General features: G+C 43.3%; 1 protein-coding gene across 1 annotated transcript; it reads left to right on the top strand.

Moving 5' to 3' along the window:
* The first annotated feature begins 393 nt into the window (after positions 1-393).
* On the top strand, positions 394-18,053 carry suds3 (SDS3 homolog, SIN3A corepressor complex component). The gene is given in 14 exon segments (XM_079517166.1): positions 394-666; positions 3,898-3,967; positions 5,709-5,764; positions 6,613-6,684; positions 7,226-7,245; positions 8,448-8,460; positions 8,463-8,543; positions 8,546-8,602; positions 10,205-10,323; positions 11,519-11,575; positions 11,682-11,703; positions 12,531-12,636; positions 15,404-15,488; positions 16,300-18,053. Coding segments are annotated over 14 exon segments (969 nt in total). The 5' UTR covers positions 394-554; the 3' UTR covers positions 16,399-18,053.
* Positions 18,054-18,449: the final 396 nt, after the last annotated feature.

Here is an 18,449-nt window from a genome sequence, read left to right as displayed (position 1 = left end):
GGTGGACACTGGACATTTAGCAGACGCTCTTGACTTTAACTATAACTCTATGGACTTTACAGTTAACCCAGAGCGATGTACAGTGAGAAAGAACAGCACAAGGTAATAAACCAAATGCATAGAAACACTTTTTATTTGTTCAAGATAAAGTCATACAGATACAAAATTAAATAAAAATAATAATAATAGAAAAAAAACACATGGTAGGCGCCTACACGCCTGTTTCAATCTCGACATCCAACGCTACTGTAAAACATGTAAATTAGTATTAATAATAATAATATCAATCAAAAGTGAAAAATAATTAAGCCATCATCCATGCACAGCCTTTACACGTATAGAACCGAGTGATAATTAATTAATGTGTACACCGTATGCAGGCGTATCGTCGGACAGCTCGGAGGGGGTCCTGGTAGTTGTAGGCGCTGTTCCAAGCGAAGCCCTGTGTGTGTGTGTGTGTGTGTGTGTGCAAAAAAACAAAACACAAATAAGATTGTTGTTTATTTTGGAACGTTTTGTTTACATTTTGTACGGTACGTACTGCTATTATAATAATGGCCTCAACGTTGCTGTCGCCCATGGTGGATTATTACAACGACGAGGAGGAGCTGGACAGCGTGGAGGACGAGGAGGATCACAGCTTCAGAGGGAGAGACTCTGAAGAAGGTAAGAGAAAATACAAAAAAAATACAACAACAACCAACCCGAACAAAACCATAGTGGCTTCAACAACCACCGAACCAACCGAGCGTGGCTCAGACTACTTGCTGGATTATTAATGTTAAAACTTGTGTAATAAAAGGTTTAATACGCGTCTGTAGTTACTCTGCCGCGTCTGGGAGTTTTTTAAATAAGAGGTAAAAAAAACATAATAAATTCAACACCGTCCGTCCGCCCCCATTATAATGTTTAAAACGCGCTAAACGATATGTTTGGCTGGCTGAGGTTTGATTGAAACCCGCTGGAAATTAAATCACCCAACGTCTTTTAAAAAGACAAACTTTAACGGATCATGTATAAATAAAATACTCCCAATGTGTTTATTTTCCATTTTCTCAATTCGAAATTACGTTCTTTATTTATTTTTTCACATTTTATCTCGCGATTTTGAGTTATAGATGACCGACTTAAAGCCTGACCTCTCGCGTGGCTGGCTATAAATAAATAAATGTGTTTTTCATTTCCAAGTCACACTGCACGATTCGTTTTTAATTAATAAAATCAAAAAAAGAATTAAAAAAAGAAAAAGAAAAAGACGAAAGAAACAGATCTACAATAAATTAACCTAACAGTGCGACGCGTGCAGATGTGGTGTTCGTTTATTATTATTATTATTTATTTTTTAGCTGCTTATCTTTCGTTCCCAGCGGGGGGAGAGTATCACACGAGCACCACACACACTGTCTCTCTCTCTCTCACACACACACACACACACACTGTGACACACACAGCAGCACCGCAAAGTCCGCAACCGAAACAACCTTCTCGCCTCTGCTCGGCGTACCGTCACTGTGTGTGTGCGTCCTTTAAACTCCCACACCACCACTATGACTGCATGAGAGACACACACAGGACAGGAGGACGCTGTCCGGGAGAGAGAGGATGACATGACAGCAATGCGAGGTATTATTGGTTTAGTTAGTTTGTTAAGACAAAACTATACCGTTACTAAACTAACTCCCTTTTGGTCGTTTATTTATTAGAGCCGATAGGATCCAATTCTTTTCACCACCACGGACCGTCCCGGCCTGCCTGTTGGCCTGCGTGGTTTTTACCTGTTCGTCGTTTTTTTTTAACATGATCAATGGAGCTAAAAGAAGGGGTTTCAATTCAATGCAGCGGTAGGTGGCTAACTTGGAGCTAACACTTTAATATCACCGGCCCGGGGGGGGGGGCACGTCCCTTCGGACGGACCCGACGCTGCTGCTGCTAGCATGGCTGGGCTGGGGCTGGTCGGCTGGCTGCTGGTCACCGAAAAGGTGCTGTGTCAGCTCTGTGCACTGCCCTGCCGGGCCGGCCCGGCTGGCTGGCTGGCTGGGGGCCTTCTTTCTTAACGTGTACCAACCAACCACCGGCGTCGTCTTATATTATTATTACCGTGTATTTATGTTTTCTAAAACGTGGCTGATTGATCAAACTAAACTTGGGCCCGGTGGTGGTGGTCGTGGAGTTGTCGTTTAGTTAGTGTCGTGTTGTTCTAGTGTCGGCCCCTGTTTCTGTTCTGTTGGCGTCGATCGACTGGACTGACTGACTCGATCCGTCCACTCGATCCTCGCACCGCCTTCCCTTCCTTCCACTCCTCGCTAAATGGTAACATGCTAACGGTTAGCATCGAGAGCTGCTGCTGCTGCTGCAGACAGGCTGGGCTGGCTGTGGCTAGTGGGACACGGAAGAGTTGGGGGAGAGAGAGAGAGGCTTTCCACTTTAATCCCACCGACCCGGCCCGGCGTCCTCCTCCTCTTCCATGCGGCAGACACACCGTCGGCCTTTGACAGAGACATCTACCGTTATCCGGGACCGTGGTGGTGGAAGTGCAGGGTCTGGGATGACGACGTCTGTGTGTGCTCCTTCGAAGAAGGTTTTGGGTGTTTTTTAGTTCAGTCAGAGAGAGTGATGATGGGGTGATATAGATTTGGGGGGATGTGTCATCATCTCATCTCTACGTGGATCATTCTGAACTGTCAAGATGGAAAAACGGTTGCCATTCATTGATTCGCTCTCCGGCCGCCGGGGACGGTTGCCTTCACCCACCCGCACGTTGTGGTGGAAATGGATCCACGCGCTGTCCTGTCCTGTGACTCCTGTCTGTCTGTCTCTTCAACTACATCGCAGCGTTTAGGGCCCGGGGTGGTGCCGTGCCGTTGGCAAGGCTTATAAGCCTCATTTATAGTAAGTTGCGTGCCTTTTTTTTCGGGCTCAGTAAATGGCTGATCTATCTACTGAGCTTGTATATCTGCTATTTACTGCAATGCATGCAACTGAACTGAGTATAAACCAGGCTTAGCTGGTTCCAGGGCATGGATGCCAGTGTGCAGGTTGTACCCAGCTGGCATGGTTTATGAGCAAGATCTGCTGGGTCAGATCTTTGCACAAGAAGGAAGCTGATTGGAAGTTGTACTGTGTGTGTGGTATCTCGTCTCTTTGACACAGAACCATCTAATAGAAGGGTTGTGGTTATTGAGGGGGCATAAAACAAGCCCGGTCACGTGGGTTCATGTACTCGCGCGAGCCCATAGACTCCCAATGCATTCCGTACACTTCCGGTTGTCGTCCCCATTCAAAACTTCCGGTTGTCGTCCCCATTCAATAGAAGTCTATGTAGGAGAGCAGCCATTACAATTTAGAATGTAGGCATTTAGCAGACGCTCTTAATCCAGAGCGATTTACATTAGGCAAGAACAAAAGCATGGGAATACATCACATATATAAAATGCATTTATCATAACATGCGTAAGCTAAGAACGTAACTAGAACATATCTATATAATGACACTATACATATAACCTATACATATATACTATGCTATACATATGTACTATGATGTGCTATGACTACATACAATGCAATTATTGTGCTGTCTACATGACATGCTATAAGTCTGTTTCAAATGCTATCTAAGTCTAAGAAGTGCTATCTAAGGGGGTAGGGTAAGTGCTATACGGGCCATGATGGAGTCTGAAAAGGTGGGTCTTCAGACTACGGCGGAAGATTGGGAGTGATGCTGCAGTTCTGATTGCAACGGGGAGTGCATTCCACAGTTTTGGGGCCAGAAGGGAGAAGAGTTTGGGACCTAGGTCCCATTGGACCTGGGTGGTCCCATGAAGTGAACAGAGTTTGCGTAACTCTGTCTTTACCCTATGGCTCTGCTTTGACGTCTTGTCTTTGCTTCTTTGGCAGACACCGAGGATGCCAGTGAGACAGACCTGGCCAAGCACGATGAGGACGACTATGTGGAAATCAAAGAGCAGTAAGTGTCTCTTTGTCATTGATCCATTTAGGCCTGACATCGAAATAAAAAAAAATGTCTTCAAAATCCTGACAGTTTTCTGAAAAACCTTATGTTTCTGTATCAGTGGTGCTCAATATTTCATGTCAAGGACCCCAAAAATTATATGTAATTGGCCGCCGACCCCCCATCTGAAAATATGTTGTTCCACAGGGACCCCCCCCCCCCCCCCCCCCCCCAGAAGCAAAGATTTGAGTTAAAATGTTCACCCTGTAATGATATATATTCAAAGATTTGAGGCACATTTTCACGATTTTTCAAAAATAGCAGAACTACAAGTTCATGAGCTTGTAGATCTGCTATTTTTCAATAGCTAAAGTATAACATAATGCTTTAAAACACCAAATGGGGTTCTCACCCAAAATGGGTTAAGTAAGTGATATGATGCAGACGACCTATTATTAAACGTTATTCTTCCAAAATAAAGGCACAACTCGGGAAATTAGACATCCATAATACTACTGTATATTGAAAGCTGGCTTCTTGGCACTGTTTGAGCTAGCCTTAATTGGTTATGATGACTAAATAGACAAATAAAAACTAGACTAAAATGTTAGGAAGGGACTAGTGGACAAGAGATCCAATATAAGTCATTTTACACAGGAGACGTCTGAAAGCGTCTGAAATAGCCGATCTACAAGCTCACAACGCGTCACGCTGCGACGCGTTGTGAGCTTGTAGATCAGCTATTTTCAGCGAGTGTAAAATCAGGCATTACGACGGCATCAAGGCCCACCAAAATACATTTTAGTCGACTAAATCAACTGTAGATTTAGTCGACTAAAACTAGACTTAACACTAAGACATTCCAGGTGACTAAAATGTGACAAACTAAATGAAACCTATTCAAGAGACTATGACTAAAACTAAAAATGTTCTGCCAAAAACAACACTGCCTGGTACGGCTATTGGCCCCGTGCATTCTGCATTGTTTAATGAAAGGCATTTTTATCCGAGCTGTTTTTCTTTCCCCGCCAAGAGGCTTTCAACTACGTGCCCCTATCGGTCGGGAAATGTGTTGCACTCTGAAACGCTGGGTGTGTTCGATATAGGCACGCTGACCGCACTGCCAATACAAACTATTAGGCAAGTGCATTCCCGGTGTCTCAACTGAGTATTTTGAACGCACACGGTTTGCGACATGCAGCAGTGCTAATCGCTGTACCAGGAAATGTCTTAACGCCTGTGGCACACGTGGTGAGAGTACTTTATATTTGAAATCTGAACGTTTTATGTAACATGTTCTGTAAATGGTGCGATCCCAAAAACAGCCCTGAAACAGCCCATCAACTTATGCCTATGTTTGAGCATGAATTGCATTTTCCCAGTGTGAGGTCTACTCTACCCCACACCGCTTGGAGTCCAAACGTAAATGCCATTAAATACAAAGCCATTCTGAGGCTTTGTTTTTTATCAGAACTTGGGGATATTTCAGAGGATGGCAGTGCCTCCATTTGCAGAATGGTATTATTAACGAGGATGTTGAAAATCCAACCCATATGCCACTCGATAGAAGATTTAATGGAATATTCTCAAACTGCACCTGAGAAAGCGTTTTATTTTGGGGCAGTGTAAAAGTGATTTGAAATGAATAGAACATGATTAACACGCCGAGTGCACAGGACGGAGTTCTCCGTAACAATGTTGGTGCCGTTGCAGACGGTGAATGAGTGTTCAGCTCTCTGATCCATGTTTGTTGCAGGATGTACCAAGACAAACTGGCCTCTTTGAAAAGACAGCTGCAGCAATTACAAGAAGGTAGGTAATCCTAGACTCATTTCTCTTTTGTTTCCCCCCCCCCCATTGATTTCTTTCATTAATAAAAGACAAGGAAAAGGATTAAGAATTTGCTTGCATTTCACATTGCAAAATAGCTATTATTTCCAAAATGTAAAAAAAAATAATAAGGAATTAATTTGGATAATGGAAATGGAGATATTGTAAAAGTTGTCACTTTATTAATCCCAAAGGTTGGAGTTCATTCCCAATAGCAAACGTTATTCCTATGGGCTGTGGCAATAATACAAAAAAAATAACGAAAAATGTTTTTTTGGAACCATGAACTTTAGTTCAAAATTTTGAATGATGAACTATGAACTGAACAAGTTCATTTTTAAATGTTTGAACTGTGAACTGAACTAGTTCATAAAAAAATAACTTTCCCAACACTGCTTAACCCATTTTGACCTGAGATCAGATTCTAAAAATGTCTTCTACATCCTGACAGTTTTCTGAAAAAGCTATGTTTCTATGTCAGTCGTTCTTCGATTTTTCAAAAATAGCAGACCTACAAGCTCATATCGCGCCACTCGTGGCGCGCTATGAGCTTGTAGATCTGCTATTTTTCAATAGCTAAAGCATAACATAATGCTAACACCAAAAGGGGTTCCCGCCCAAAATGGGTTAAAACACCACAAGGCGTTCCCGGTCCTGAATTGGTTAACAGACAAAGTGATTTTCAAGAATAGATCCAGTGGATGGTCTAGTGGCTCGGTGCTGCTGTGTTCTCGCAGCAACATCTTCTACCAGTTTTACGCAGATGATAATGATCTGGGAATTCACCGGAACAATAACATCAGTTTAGTAAAAGGTCATTTGCGTTGCAGGCACACTACAAGAGTACCAGAAGAGAATGAAGAAGTTGGACCAGCAGTACAAAGAGAGGCTCCGCAACGCAGGTAGGTTTCAGTAACTCTGTGAGTCATAGTCTCTTGAATAGTTTTCATTTCGTTTCAGTCACATTTTAGTCACCTGGAATGTCTTGGTGCTAGTTTTAAGTCGACTAAATATCACAAGATTTTAGTCGACTAAATCTACAGTTGATTTAGTCGATTAAAATGTATTTTGGTGGGCGTTGATGCCATCGTAATGACTGTTTTTACACTTGCTACACATGCAACTTATTGTAAAATGACATAGTGAATCTCTTGTCCACTAGTCCCTTCCTAACATTTTAGTCTAGTTTTTATTTGTTGATGAAATTGTCAGTATATTTAGTCTTAGTTTTAGTCATCATAGCATAGTTTTCATTTAGTTTCCATGTAGTTTTCATCCGTGGAAAAAGGTAGTCGACGGAACATTTTCCGTCTTAGTTTTAGTCGACAAAAACAACACTGACACACATACCATCATGTTGGATCTCCCTTTTTTTGTTTTTCCTCAAATGTGATGTTTTGTTAACAGACAGTCACACCATTTTCCTCTCTTCTGTCTCCGCAGATTTGTTTCTCCAGCTTGAGGTAAGCACCGTTCATGCTGCAGTTTATGGCATCTCCACGTTTTGCAATTGTGACTTGTAAGGTGAACAACACACCTCAGCTAGTCTCTTTTAAGTTCGATACAGGAGCGTTCATGAGCAATAACACCAGAGACTCCTGAACCGTTTTCTATCTAGCAGCAATTAGACTGCTGAACAAGAGCAGCAGGTCTGGTGGCTCTGAGTCTGCACAGACCCAAGTGAAATGTGTTTTAACCCATTTTGGGCGGGAAACCCTTTTGGTGTTAGCATTATGTTATGCTTTAGCTATTGAAAAATAGCTGACATAGAAACATACCTTTTTCAGAAAACTGTCAGGATGTAGAAGACATTTTTAGAATCTGATCTCAGGTCACAATGGGTTAACCCATTTAGACCGTGCGGCGCGTGGGAACGTCATAACTAATCCAACCGTAGCGCATTTTCTTTGATATCAAACGAGAGAAAAATATTCAGATTTATTTTTTTCCTTTTTTTCTTTTGAGTTGGCCTCCTTCTGCACCATACTCCTTTCTCTTTGCGCACGCGTGTTGTCGTTCACTTCCCTGTTTACGGCAAGGACTGTCTAAAAGAGGACAAGACGCGAAGGCCACCGTAGACCGTACGGGCGACGCCATGTTGCTCCATGGTGCTCCATGGAAGGAAAGAAACATGCGCAGTTGAGACCAAGGAAGCTGAACGCGGAAGTGTTGGCTGCATATAGCCCATTGCGCATGTTTCTTTCCTTCCATGGAGCAACATGGCGTCGCCCGTACGGTCTTCGCGTCTCGTCCTCTTTAGACAGTCCTTGGTTTACGGCTCAGAAAGAATGCTCGTATCTGCCAATCTAAGGAGCTCTCCGTGGTTTTGATCAGATGGATATACTAAGCTCTTCATTTCTGACTTTCCAACATGCCTCTCGTTCAAAATATGAACGTGAGGGATTATTCAGTGATTTTTTTTTAGTATTTCTCCCATTTGTTTTTGTCCCGGAACGGAAGGGGGGGGGGCTTACAGAGTAAAAGCGGCCATATCTACGCGGTGCCCCGAGCTGTTATTTTGAAAGAAATCCCGGCGCTGATTGTGTTAAGAATTCACCCACCTTACTTGTAATGTGACAATTAAGATTGATTCTGATCTCCACTTAACACCGTGTCTCTGCGCCTCCACCCCCCCCCCCCCCCCCCCCCCCTTTCTCTTGGGCAGACAGAGCAGGTGGAAAGAACTACATCAAAGAGAAGAAGGCAGCCGTGAAGGAGTTTGATGACAAGAAGGTCGAGTTGAAAGAGAACCTAATCGCTGAGCTGAGGAGAAGAAGAAGATGATTGAGAACGAGAAGTTGACGATGGAGCTGACAGGCGGTACGTATGGGGCGACCAGAGGGGGGGGGGGGGGGTCACAGACATGTCTGTGTGGGGAGACCAGAACATATGTTGTTCCAGGGACCTCCCCCAGAAGGAAAGATGTTCGCTCTGAAAGAATATATATTCCAAATTTGGACCACATTTTCACGATTTTTCAAAAATAGCAGATCTACCAGCTCGTAGGATCACCCCTGGGTCCCGGGACCCATCCCATAGCAGATCTACCAGCTCGTAGGATCACCCCTGGGTCCCGGGACCCCATCTAAAGGATCACCCCTGGGTCCCGGGACCCATCCCATAGCAGATCTACCAGCTCGTAGGATCACCCCTGGGTCCCGGGACCAGCTCGTAGGATCACCCCTGGGTCCCGGGACCCTCACCCATCACATTGAAAACCTATTTACATCACTGGTTCTGAGTTGTTGTGATTAGTGCCATACAAGAGCATAAGCACTCGGTGCAGCCATTATATTTGGGAAACCAGATATTGCTGCAAATTGCGCGCTATGAGCTTGTAGGTCTGTTTTTTTTGAAAAATTGTGAAATGCTTTCGTGAAATTCATTGAATATATATTCTTTCAGAAGACTTTTTTTTTCATTTCGACGTCAGGCCTAGTCCCTGTTTAGTATAGTATGGCCACAGCCTAGTCCCTGTTTAAGTATAGTATGGCCACAGCCGAGGCTAGTCCCTGTTTAGTAGAGTATGGCCACAGCCTAGTCCCTGTTTAGTATAGTATGGCCACAGCCGAGAGACTATTGTCACTTTGGTGCTGAATGTTGCTTTTGCAGTGATGTACTACTAGGGCTTTCACGTCTAGTGATTTTTACTAGTTGACTAATTGCCTAGTTTACTAGTCGACTAGTTGTTTAACTAGGCCTACCTATTATGTAAAAAATAGGTAGGCTTATGTTTTTTTTTTTTAATACTAGTTGTACATTTAAAACTGTACATTAGAGACTAACTAATCTAGCTGATCTTGAGGCCTACAAAAACCGGAAAACATTTTTTTCTTTTTTTTTTCTTATCAACTAGTCAACAAGGTCGACTAGTGGATTTACTAGTCGACTAGTTGCTTAAAGCCCTATGTACTGTGATTGTTGGATCTCAATTTGCTATCACCTACTGGTAGAAGTTCTGGAAGTTGTGTATACGCCGGCATGTGTGCCGGCATGTGCTAGAGTGACAGTTGGTTTGTGTATCTTGTCTGTGACCACAAACAGAACAGCAAGCTAAGATTCTGAATCTTGAAGTCTCCCCAATACATGGTACAATCTTTAGTGGTTATTTAAGTCCCAGAGTGTCCAATGTTCTATTACGTGCTCAGACAGTGGCCTTGTGGTTAGAGTGTCCGCCCTGAAACTGGGAGGTCGGGGTTCGATCCCCGGCCGGGTCATACCAAAGACTGTAAAAACGGACCAATGCCTCCCTGCTTGACACTCAGCATCAATGGGTTGGATTGGGGGGTCAAATAAACGAATGATTCCCGAGTGTGGCGCACGCTGCGGCTCACCGCTCCAAGAGATGGGTCAAATGCCGAGAACAGATTTCACTGCGTAACGTGTGACTAATCGTACGACTTTGACTCTCTGAACGTGCAGATTCCATGGAGGTGAAGCCCATCATGACCAGGAAGCTGCGGAGGCGACCCAACGACCCCGTCCCCATTCCAGACAAACGAAGAAAACCGCACCTGATATCCTTTGCATTACCTTTGCAAGTTTTTTTGTTAAATCTACGCCCACTACCACGTGATCATACTACAGATCAGCGTCTCACACTGAGTAGTAGATGCACACAAGGTGGAAACGTGGCACGAAGTCACACGATTTGAGATTTGTCGATTTTCCTACTTTTAAATTTGAATCCTGAAAGGTCAGTTTTGGACATACAGTAGGAGGTTTCCACCCGACAGACGATAATGCAAAAATATGTGCCCCGTGTTGCGTTCCCTAACTCAGTGCTTCCCAAACTTTTTCCTGTAAAGTCCCCCCAAATTGACACTAAATAGCCCACGGACCCCCATTTGAAAAGATATGCCAGGGACCCTCATAAGAGATTTTTTACGGCTCTAGCAGTGATTCTCAACCCGTTGAATTTCAAGGACCCCCCAGTTTGACATGAATTATTCTATGGACCCCCATTGAATGGCATTTCTATCTCTGGGACCCCGATTGATATTGTAAAATCAATGTTATTTTAACTCGGGAGTGTACAAATGTACATTTGTACACTGAGTTACAGACCCATAATGGTCCATTTGGTTCCAAACTATCATTTAGCTGGGGACCCCCTGGAACTCCCTCGGGTACCCCTGGGGGTCCCCGGACCCCACTTTGGGAACCACTGACCTCACCCCAGTTAAATTACTATTATTACTATACTACTATATACTACATATTATTATTAAATATTAGGGCTGTGAATCTTTGGGCGTCCCACGATTCGATTCCGATTCTTGGGGTCACGATTTGATTCAACTCTATTCTCAATCCAAATTAAATTCAAATTCAAAAGCATTTTTTTTCCAGATTCGAAACAATTTTCTATTCAAAATGATTCTCGATTCAACACATAGGATTTCATCACAATCTACTCCAGTCTTGAACTGAAGTGACTACAGTAACTTAAAAATGACAGACATGATGTTTACTGTGATTAGGGTAAGCTTACATTTCATATCACAGACACCATGTAGTGAAAACTCCTTTAACTGTAACCAGAAAAAAAAATCTAAAAAAAAGGAAATTATGAATCGATTTTGAATAACGGATTCACGATTCTAATTCGAATCGATTTTTTTGACACCCCTATTAATTATGTTCCCTAACTGACCTCACCTCAGTTAAATTACTATTATTACTATACTACTATATACTATTATTAAATATGTTCCCTAACTGACCTCACCTCAGTTAAATTACCTGCTAACGGATGATCAGATCACAGAAGATCTAAGAACACTGAATAAGGTAAACTTCATATTAAAAAATAAATACTAAAACACAACAGATTTATTTTCTCATTACATACTTTGATTTTAATTTTGTAATGTTTCTCTACATCTTCTCTTTGCAGCTGAAGTCACCAAAGCGTCCAGGTACGTCTGCATTAAAGTCATAGAATTGTGTTGTGTGGTATATTCACAATACCGTACATGCTTTTCTTTTCTTTTTAAGATTTTGAGCATTTACATGTGCTATGCAGTGTTGTTTTTGGCAGCAAATTTCTGTTTTAGTTTTAGTCTCTTGAATAGTTTTCAATTAGTTTCAGTCACATTTTAGTCACCTGGAATGTTTTGGTGTTAGTCTAGTTTTAGTCGACTAAATATCGACTCAATCTACAGTAGATTTAGTCGACTAACATGTGTTTTGGCAGCCCTGATGTCGTCATAATGGCGACATGATTTTACACTTGCTGAAAATAGCCGATCTACAAGTTCACAACGCGTCGCAGCGCTTCTCCGAGCAAAGAACGCAGGTCTCGTTGAAAATGAACCGCGTTTTTATCGCTCCCTGTTTGCAAGGCCTTTTATTCTCGATCTCTACTGATTAGATTAGAAATATGGGCTTGTTTTCTCAAATGCAGATATAAACAGATTATGACATAATAATATAAACACAACCTTTTAGACCGTAAGAAAATATTTCCCTATTGATTTGACAGATTGACTATTTCTAAAATGAATAAAATATTTAAGGTGCTATTTTTATTTGTAATTTATGTAATATAGAGCAATTATAATCTATTAAGGATAATTAGCCAGGGATCCTTTTAACATCATGCACGTTTTTAATCAGTCGCGCATCTCGTAGCGCAACGAATCGAGCATTATTTTTGCATGCTTTTAGCAAATTGATTTGCTACTGGGTTTGACTTGGCCATGGTAAAGTAGATTGATTTAACGGCCCCTCTTTCCTCCTTCAGTCTCCCCCTCTTCCCCAGAGCACCTCCCCACCGTTCCCATGGAGAGCCCCTCCCAGCGATACGAGGCCCGCATCGAGGAGGGGAAACTCTACTACGACAAAAGATGGTACGAGTCCTTTTTCAGCGTACATGAGTCAGGCTCACAACCGTATCTCCAGTGATTCTCTTAAATTCTCTAAATCCTGACAGTTTTCTGAAAAACCCTATGTTTCTATGTCAGTCGTTCTCAAACATTTTCATGTCAAGGACCCCCCCAAAAAATATCTGTATTTGGCTGCCGACCCCTGTCTGAAAATATGTTGTTCCAGGGACCCCCCCAGAAGCAAAGATTTGAGTTAAAAACGTTCTCTCTGAAGGAATAAATATTCAAAAAATTGCAGATATACAAGCTCATAGCGCGCCACTCGGTGGCGCGCTATGAGCTTGTAGATCTGCTATTTTTCAACAGCTAAAGCATAACATAATGCTTAAAGCACCAAAAGGGGTTCCCGTCCAGAATGGGTTAACACTTTTGTGCCAAGGGTCCCCAAATTGATATATTTGGCCGTGTCCCCCCCCCCCCCCCCCCCCATCTGAAAATGGCACAAAAAATGTTTTGTGCCAGGGACACCCCCCAACCCCCCATTTGCATTTTCTAACCTCATTAGAAAATGCATATTTTTTTTGCATTAATCAAAGGTTTTCAAGATTTTTCGAGCTTGTATATCTGCCATTTTTGGATGCCATGGTTAAAGTGGTTAGAACGATCACAATCCCCCCCCCCAGCACCCCTGGAGATCCCCGGACCCCACTTTGAGAACCACTGACTCAGCTGATCTTCGACTGTAATACTGTAGAATGCCACTAGATGGCCACATAGCCATACTCAATCACTTCAAGCACTTACAATTTGATGGTTGGTGGTATTTTGTTTTTTGTATTATGCAGTGTGCAGACAGGGATATTAGTGTACTACTTAACCCATTTTGACCTGAGATCAGATTCTAAAAATGTCTTCTACATCGTGACAGTTTTCTGAAAAAGCTATGTCAGTCGTTCTTCGATTTTTCAAAAATAGCAGACCTACAAGCTCGTAGCGCGCCACTCGGTGGCGCGCTATGAGCTTGTAGATCTGCTATTTTTCAATAGCTAAAGCATAACATAATGCTAACACCAAAAGGGGTTCCCGCCCAAAATGGGTTAAGTTAAGAGCTACTGGATAGCGAAGGGAAAATGTAATAGTCTAAAAGTGTCTGAATTATGTACGGTGCTGCAGTCTGCTTCTACAATAGAGACCTCGTGACAGTTTTTGGTGCAGCCTATGAGCACTGCATCCGAACAATACGCTGACAAATAGTTAATTACCCCCCCCGCCCCCCTACCCCTTTCATAAAGAGGAACTTAATCCATTCTGGGCGGGAACCCCTTTTGGTGTTTTAAGCATTATGTTATACTTTAGCTATTGAAAAATAGCAGATCTACAAGCTCTTAGCGCTGCACTCGCTATTTTTGAAAAATCGTGAAAATGTGGCGTAAATCTTAGAATATATATTCTTTCAGGGCGAACGTTTTTAAATCTTTGCTTCTAGGGGGGGTCCCTGGAACAACATTTTCAGATGGGCGTCGGCGGCCAAATACATATGGTTTTGGGGGTCCTTGACATGAAACTGTTTGAGAACGACTGACATAGAAACATGGGTTTTTTTGTGAAAACTGTCAGGATTTAGAAGACATTTGTAGAATCATCCTCAGGTCTAAATGGGTTAAATGGCTCTATATTCACATAGAAATGATTGCTAAAATGTGGTTGTTCAGTAACCGTCACGTCTGTCTCTCCAGGTATTTAGGCAAATCGAAAAGTATTTTTTTCAAGCCGGAAACACCAATATGTATCAAATCAGACCTCGTACAGGATAGAAGACAAACCAGTGGAATTGGAAAGCAGAGTCTCTATACATTGAAACTAGATGAGAGGGAAATGTCTGGTTAAGAACTGCCTCTTTGTGGAGTTCAGTCTCCAGATGATTGGATAAAAATGTGTATCCTGGACCAGAACATTTTGTTTTTCTATTTTTAACCAAAGAGTTCAAGAGAGAAATGTTATCTTTTTAAGGCAAACATTTTTTTAACTCAAATCTTTGCTTCTGGGGGAAAAATTGTCAAAATGTGGCGCAAATCTTTGAATGTATATTATTTCAGAATTAACGTTTTTAACTCAAATCTTTGCTTCTGGAGGGTTCCTGGAACAACATATTTTCAGATGGGGGTCGGCGGCCAATTACATATAATTGTTGGGGTCCTTGACATGAAATATTGAGAACCACTGATATAGAAACATGAGGTTTTTCAGAAAAAAATACATTTTAAAAAATACATTTTTTATATTTCGACGTCCGGTCTAAATGGGTTAACCAGTGCCCAGTCACCTGCAATCGGAGGCAAGTTTACCCGCAAGGATCTGCCCGACGAAAACGTGCCTCATTATCCCAGCAGGGTGGTTCATTAACGATCACATGTTGTGGTTGTCGGCGTCGACCGCGGGGGGGGGGGCAACTCCTCCCGGTGAAAGTTGGGGGGGCTGAAAAGTTTTGTTGTTTTGTCATGGCTGTCAGATTACCTATTGTAGAGAGCTGTCTCAGGGGGGCTGAGAGTTATTCGTCTGTCTGGGTGCAATTATTTGGTATATATGTGTGCAGTGAAACCATTCACTGATGGCACAGGCGCCATGATTCCGCTCATGGCCTTCCTCGTAACAAATCCATAATCGTGTGTGTGTGTGTGTGTGTGTGTGTGTGTGTGTGTGTGTGTGTGTGTGTGTGTGTGTGTGTGTGTGTGTGTGTGTGTGTGTGTGTGTGTGTGTGTGTGTGTGTGTGCGTGTGCGTGTGCGTGTGCAGGTACCACAAGAGCCAGGCTATCTACCTGGAGTCCAAAGACAACACCAAGATCAGCTGTGTCATCAGCTCGGTGGGGACCAATGAGGTGAGCCTCGGCTACGACTACTGTCAGAGTCGCTGTTTGCCATGCAGAGAGTATCCGAATATATTCTGTACAGCTGTTTGGCTGGGGAGATTAGCTTGGGTGGCAAACCAGAAGAGAGACATGTCAGCGTGGTGCTCTTTGGCAAGGGCTAATCCAATTCATTGCACCAAAACCAAAAAAATAAATTGGGAGTTTTCGCCGTGCCCAACAATCCGCCCACCCCGGGTACGGTAGGGGAACAAACAGTGTTCCAACGCCCTGACCATGATCTGGCATGGTAAATGGTGCATTAGCAGTAGAGATGCATTAGCAATTTACAATTTAGGCATTTAGCAGACGCTCTTAATCCAGAGCGACTTACATTAAGCAATAACAAAAGCATGGCATACATCAGTTCTCATGAATCATGCGTAAACTAAGAACGTAACAGTGGAGTATCTATGTAAACTATACATACTATACTACATTATATATTATACATGTGTACTATAAAGTGCTATGACTACATAAAATACAATTCTAGAGCTGTCTACGTAACAAGCTATAAGTCTGTTTAAAATACTATCTAAGTCTACATAAAGTGCTATCTAAGGGGCTAGGCTAGGGCAAGTGCTACGGGCCATGGTGGAGTCTGAAGAGGTGGGTTTTCAGACTACGGCGGAAGATTGGAGCAGTAGAGATGCAGTAGAGATGCATTAGCAGTAGAGATGCTAATGCCTGGTCTACAGTGAGCCATTTTGGCTGTAGAACGCGTGTTCTAAATTACCGTTTTGAGGGATTTTTAGATGTTTGTTCTTTTTTCTCTCCTCAGATTTGGGTGAGGAAGACGAGCGACAGCACCAAGATGAGGATCTACCTGGGACAGCTACAGAGGGGGGCGTTTGTCATCCGCCGGCGGTCGGCGGCGTGAAACAGAACCCCACTTCCCGTTCGCTCATCCATCCATCCTTCCTTCCATGCACCGCATCCCGCTCCGCAAGCGTCACTTTCCGCTCGATATTGACGTGCAGTCTCCTCTCCGTCATTCCTTACCTCCCCCCCACCCACCACCACCACCCAGACTCTTTCACGCTCAAGGACGATGTCTCTTGTTCAGCTCTTTCTTACCTTGTTGTTGTGTCGTCAGCCGAGTAGGATCAGCAAATCACTCCCTGTTGTTACCGTTACACTACCGGGCCTGCCTCTTTACGTTTCTCTTCCTTTACGCAATCATTTCTCCTCTATCCTGTCCACAGCAGGGGTCATCACCATGACACCAGGGGTCATCATGACACCAGGGGTCGTCATGACCCCAGGGGTCGTCATGACCCCAGGGGTCGTCACCATGTTGGCTTGTGGTCCACATAATGTTTGACATACAAAATGAGTGGACAATAATATTACCAGAAACACATACATAGAAAGCCCTGAATGACAGCTCTGTAACTCTCAGTTACAGGAGGTCCTTGAAAATAAAACCTTTAAGAACCACTAGTACTAGTTGGACTCCTAATGATCAGAATAAGAACATTATAAATGGCGTGTAAAGGGCCTTGCCAACGGGGAGCGATAAAACGAGCCTATAGTTCATTTTCAACGAGACCTGCGTTTTTGCTCTGAGAAGTCGCGGTGCGACAACGCAAGCGTATTTACGTGAGCGCGGTCCCGTGAACTTGTTGCGTGCGTGCTCGTTACGTGCACACGCCCCCCCGTGACTCACCAGACCTGGATTCGGTTTAGCTTTTTTTTCACGCTTGCGTTGTCGCGCCCCTCTTGAGCAGACCTGTCGTTGATCCAGACAACAACGTGTGCGTTCCTCGCTCCCCGTTTGCAACGCCTTTAAAACAGAATATCTAAAACTTGCCACGGACAAGACCAAGTCTTTGCCACGTACGGACATGTTGGTGACTCCTGTTTCACAGTCCTGGTATGGAGTCTATTCTCCTTGGGCAGACCCTCCGCGTACGGACATGTTGGTGACTCCTGTTTCACAGTCCTGGTATCGAGTCTATTCTCCTTGGGCAGACCCTCCGTGTACGGACATGTTGGTGACTCCTGTTTCACAGTCCTGGTATCGAGTATTCTCCTTGGGCAGACCCGAACTCTTCTGGCATCATGTCATGACGGCTTCTCCTGTCGTGGTGTTTTTTCCACGGACACATTACTGTCATGTTGTTTTCTGAAGGGCAGCCCTGCGCTTGTCCAGGGAAGCCATCTTTCTGCAAGACAGAGCTGTGTGTGTTTTTTATTCTCAAGAATAAAAATGTAAATATGAAGCAATAATAGTATTGCTGCTGTTTGTTGCCTTAGTTTTTCTAATCTAGCATCTGATGCTGTGGTTGATTCTAGAGTCTGTCTGGGAGCGTGTTCCATCTGTTCACCCGAAGGGTTTAGTCTACTTGGCTGTAGAATACTTTGTACCGTCATCAATAATTATCGGAGGCTACATTTCATTCAGTTTTTCTGTTTTTCTTTGTTCTTTGTCTTTGTTTTGTACAATATTGTTGTGTTTTGAGAATCCAGTGTACCAGAAGTGTGGTTTCTTTTTGGAAAACAAATAAATGTATATGGGTTTCTAATTTTGAATCTTTATTGTCATGTCATCGCGGGGGTGGTGGGGGAGAGTCCGTTTGTGCATCACCCTCACAAGTGTTCCCCAAACCTCCTTGGATTGAGACAAAAAAAAAATCGCTGAGGTACAAGTTAACATCATACGTTATGGTGCAACCACTCTGGGACGATGTCCCAATGTTTAGAGTACCAGTAGGGGAAAAAGTGGCGCTGTTGTGCCAGAAACAGAGCGAGAGATAGTGTTGCACTGTTGCCTGCTAATGAGAGAGAGAGAGGGGAGTTGCACCACTCAGTTCACACAGGTGTGATTTTTCAGGGTATAAATGAAGTTGCAGTGTGTGGTTGGAAACAAAATATATAGAGGCACAATTGGACTTGTCTCAGTACACTAGTAGTGCACAAGGTTTCCCA

The sequence above is a fragment of the Electrona antarctica genome, assembly GCF_951216825.1.
Source record: "Electrona antarctica genome assembly, chromosome: 12".
Lineage (NCBI taxonomy): Eukaryota > Metazoa > Chordata > Actinopteri > Myctophiformes > Myctophidae > Electrona > Electrona antarctica.
The sequence above is the reverse complement of the archived record's forward strand: the minus strand, read 5'-3'. Positions and strand labels throughout refer to the sequence as shown.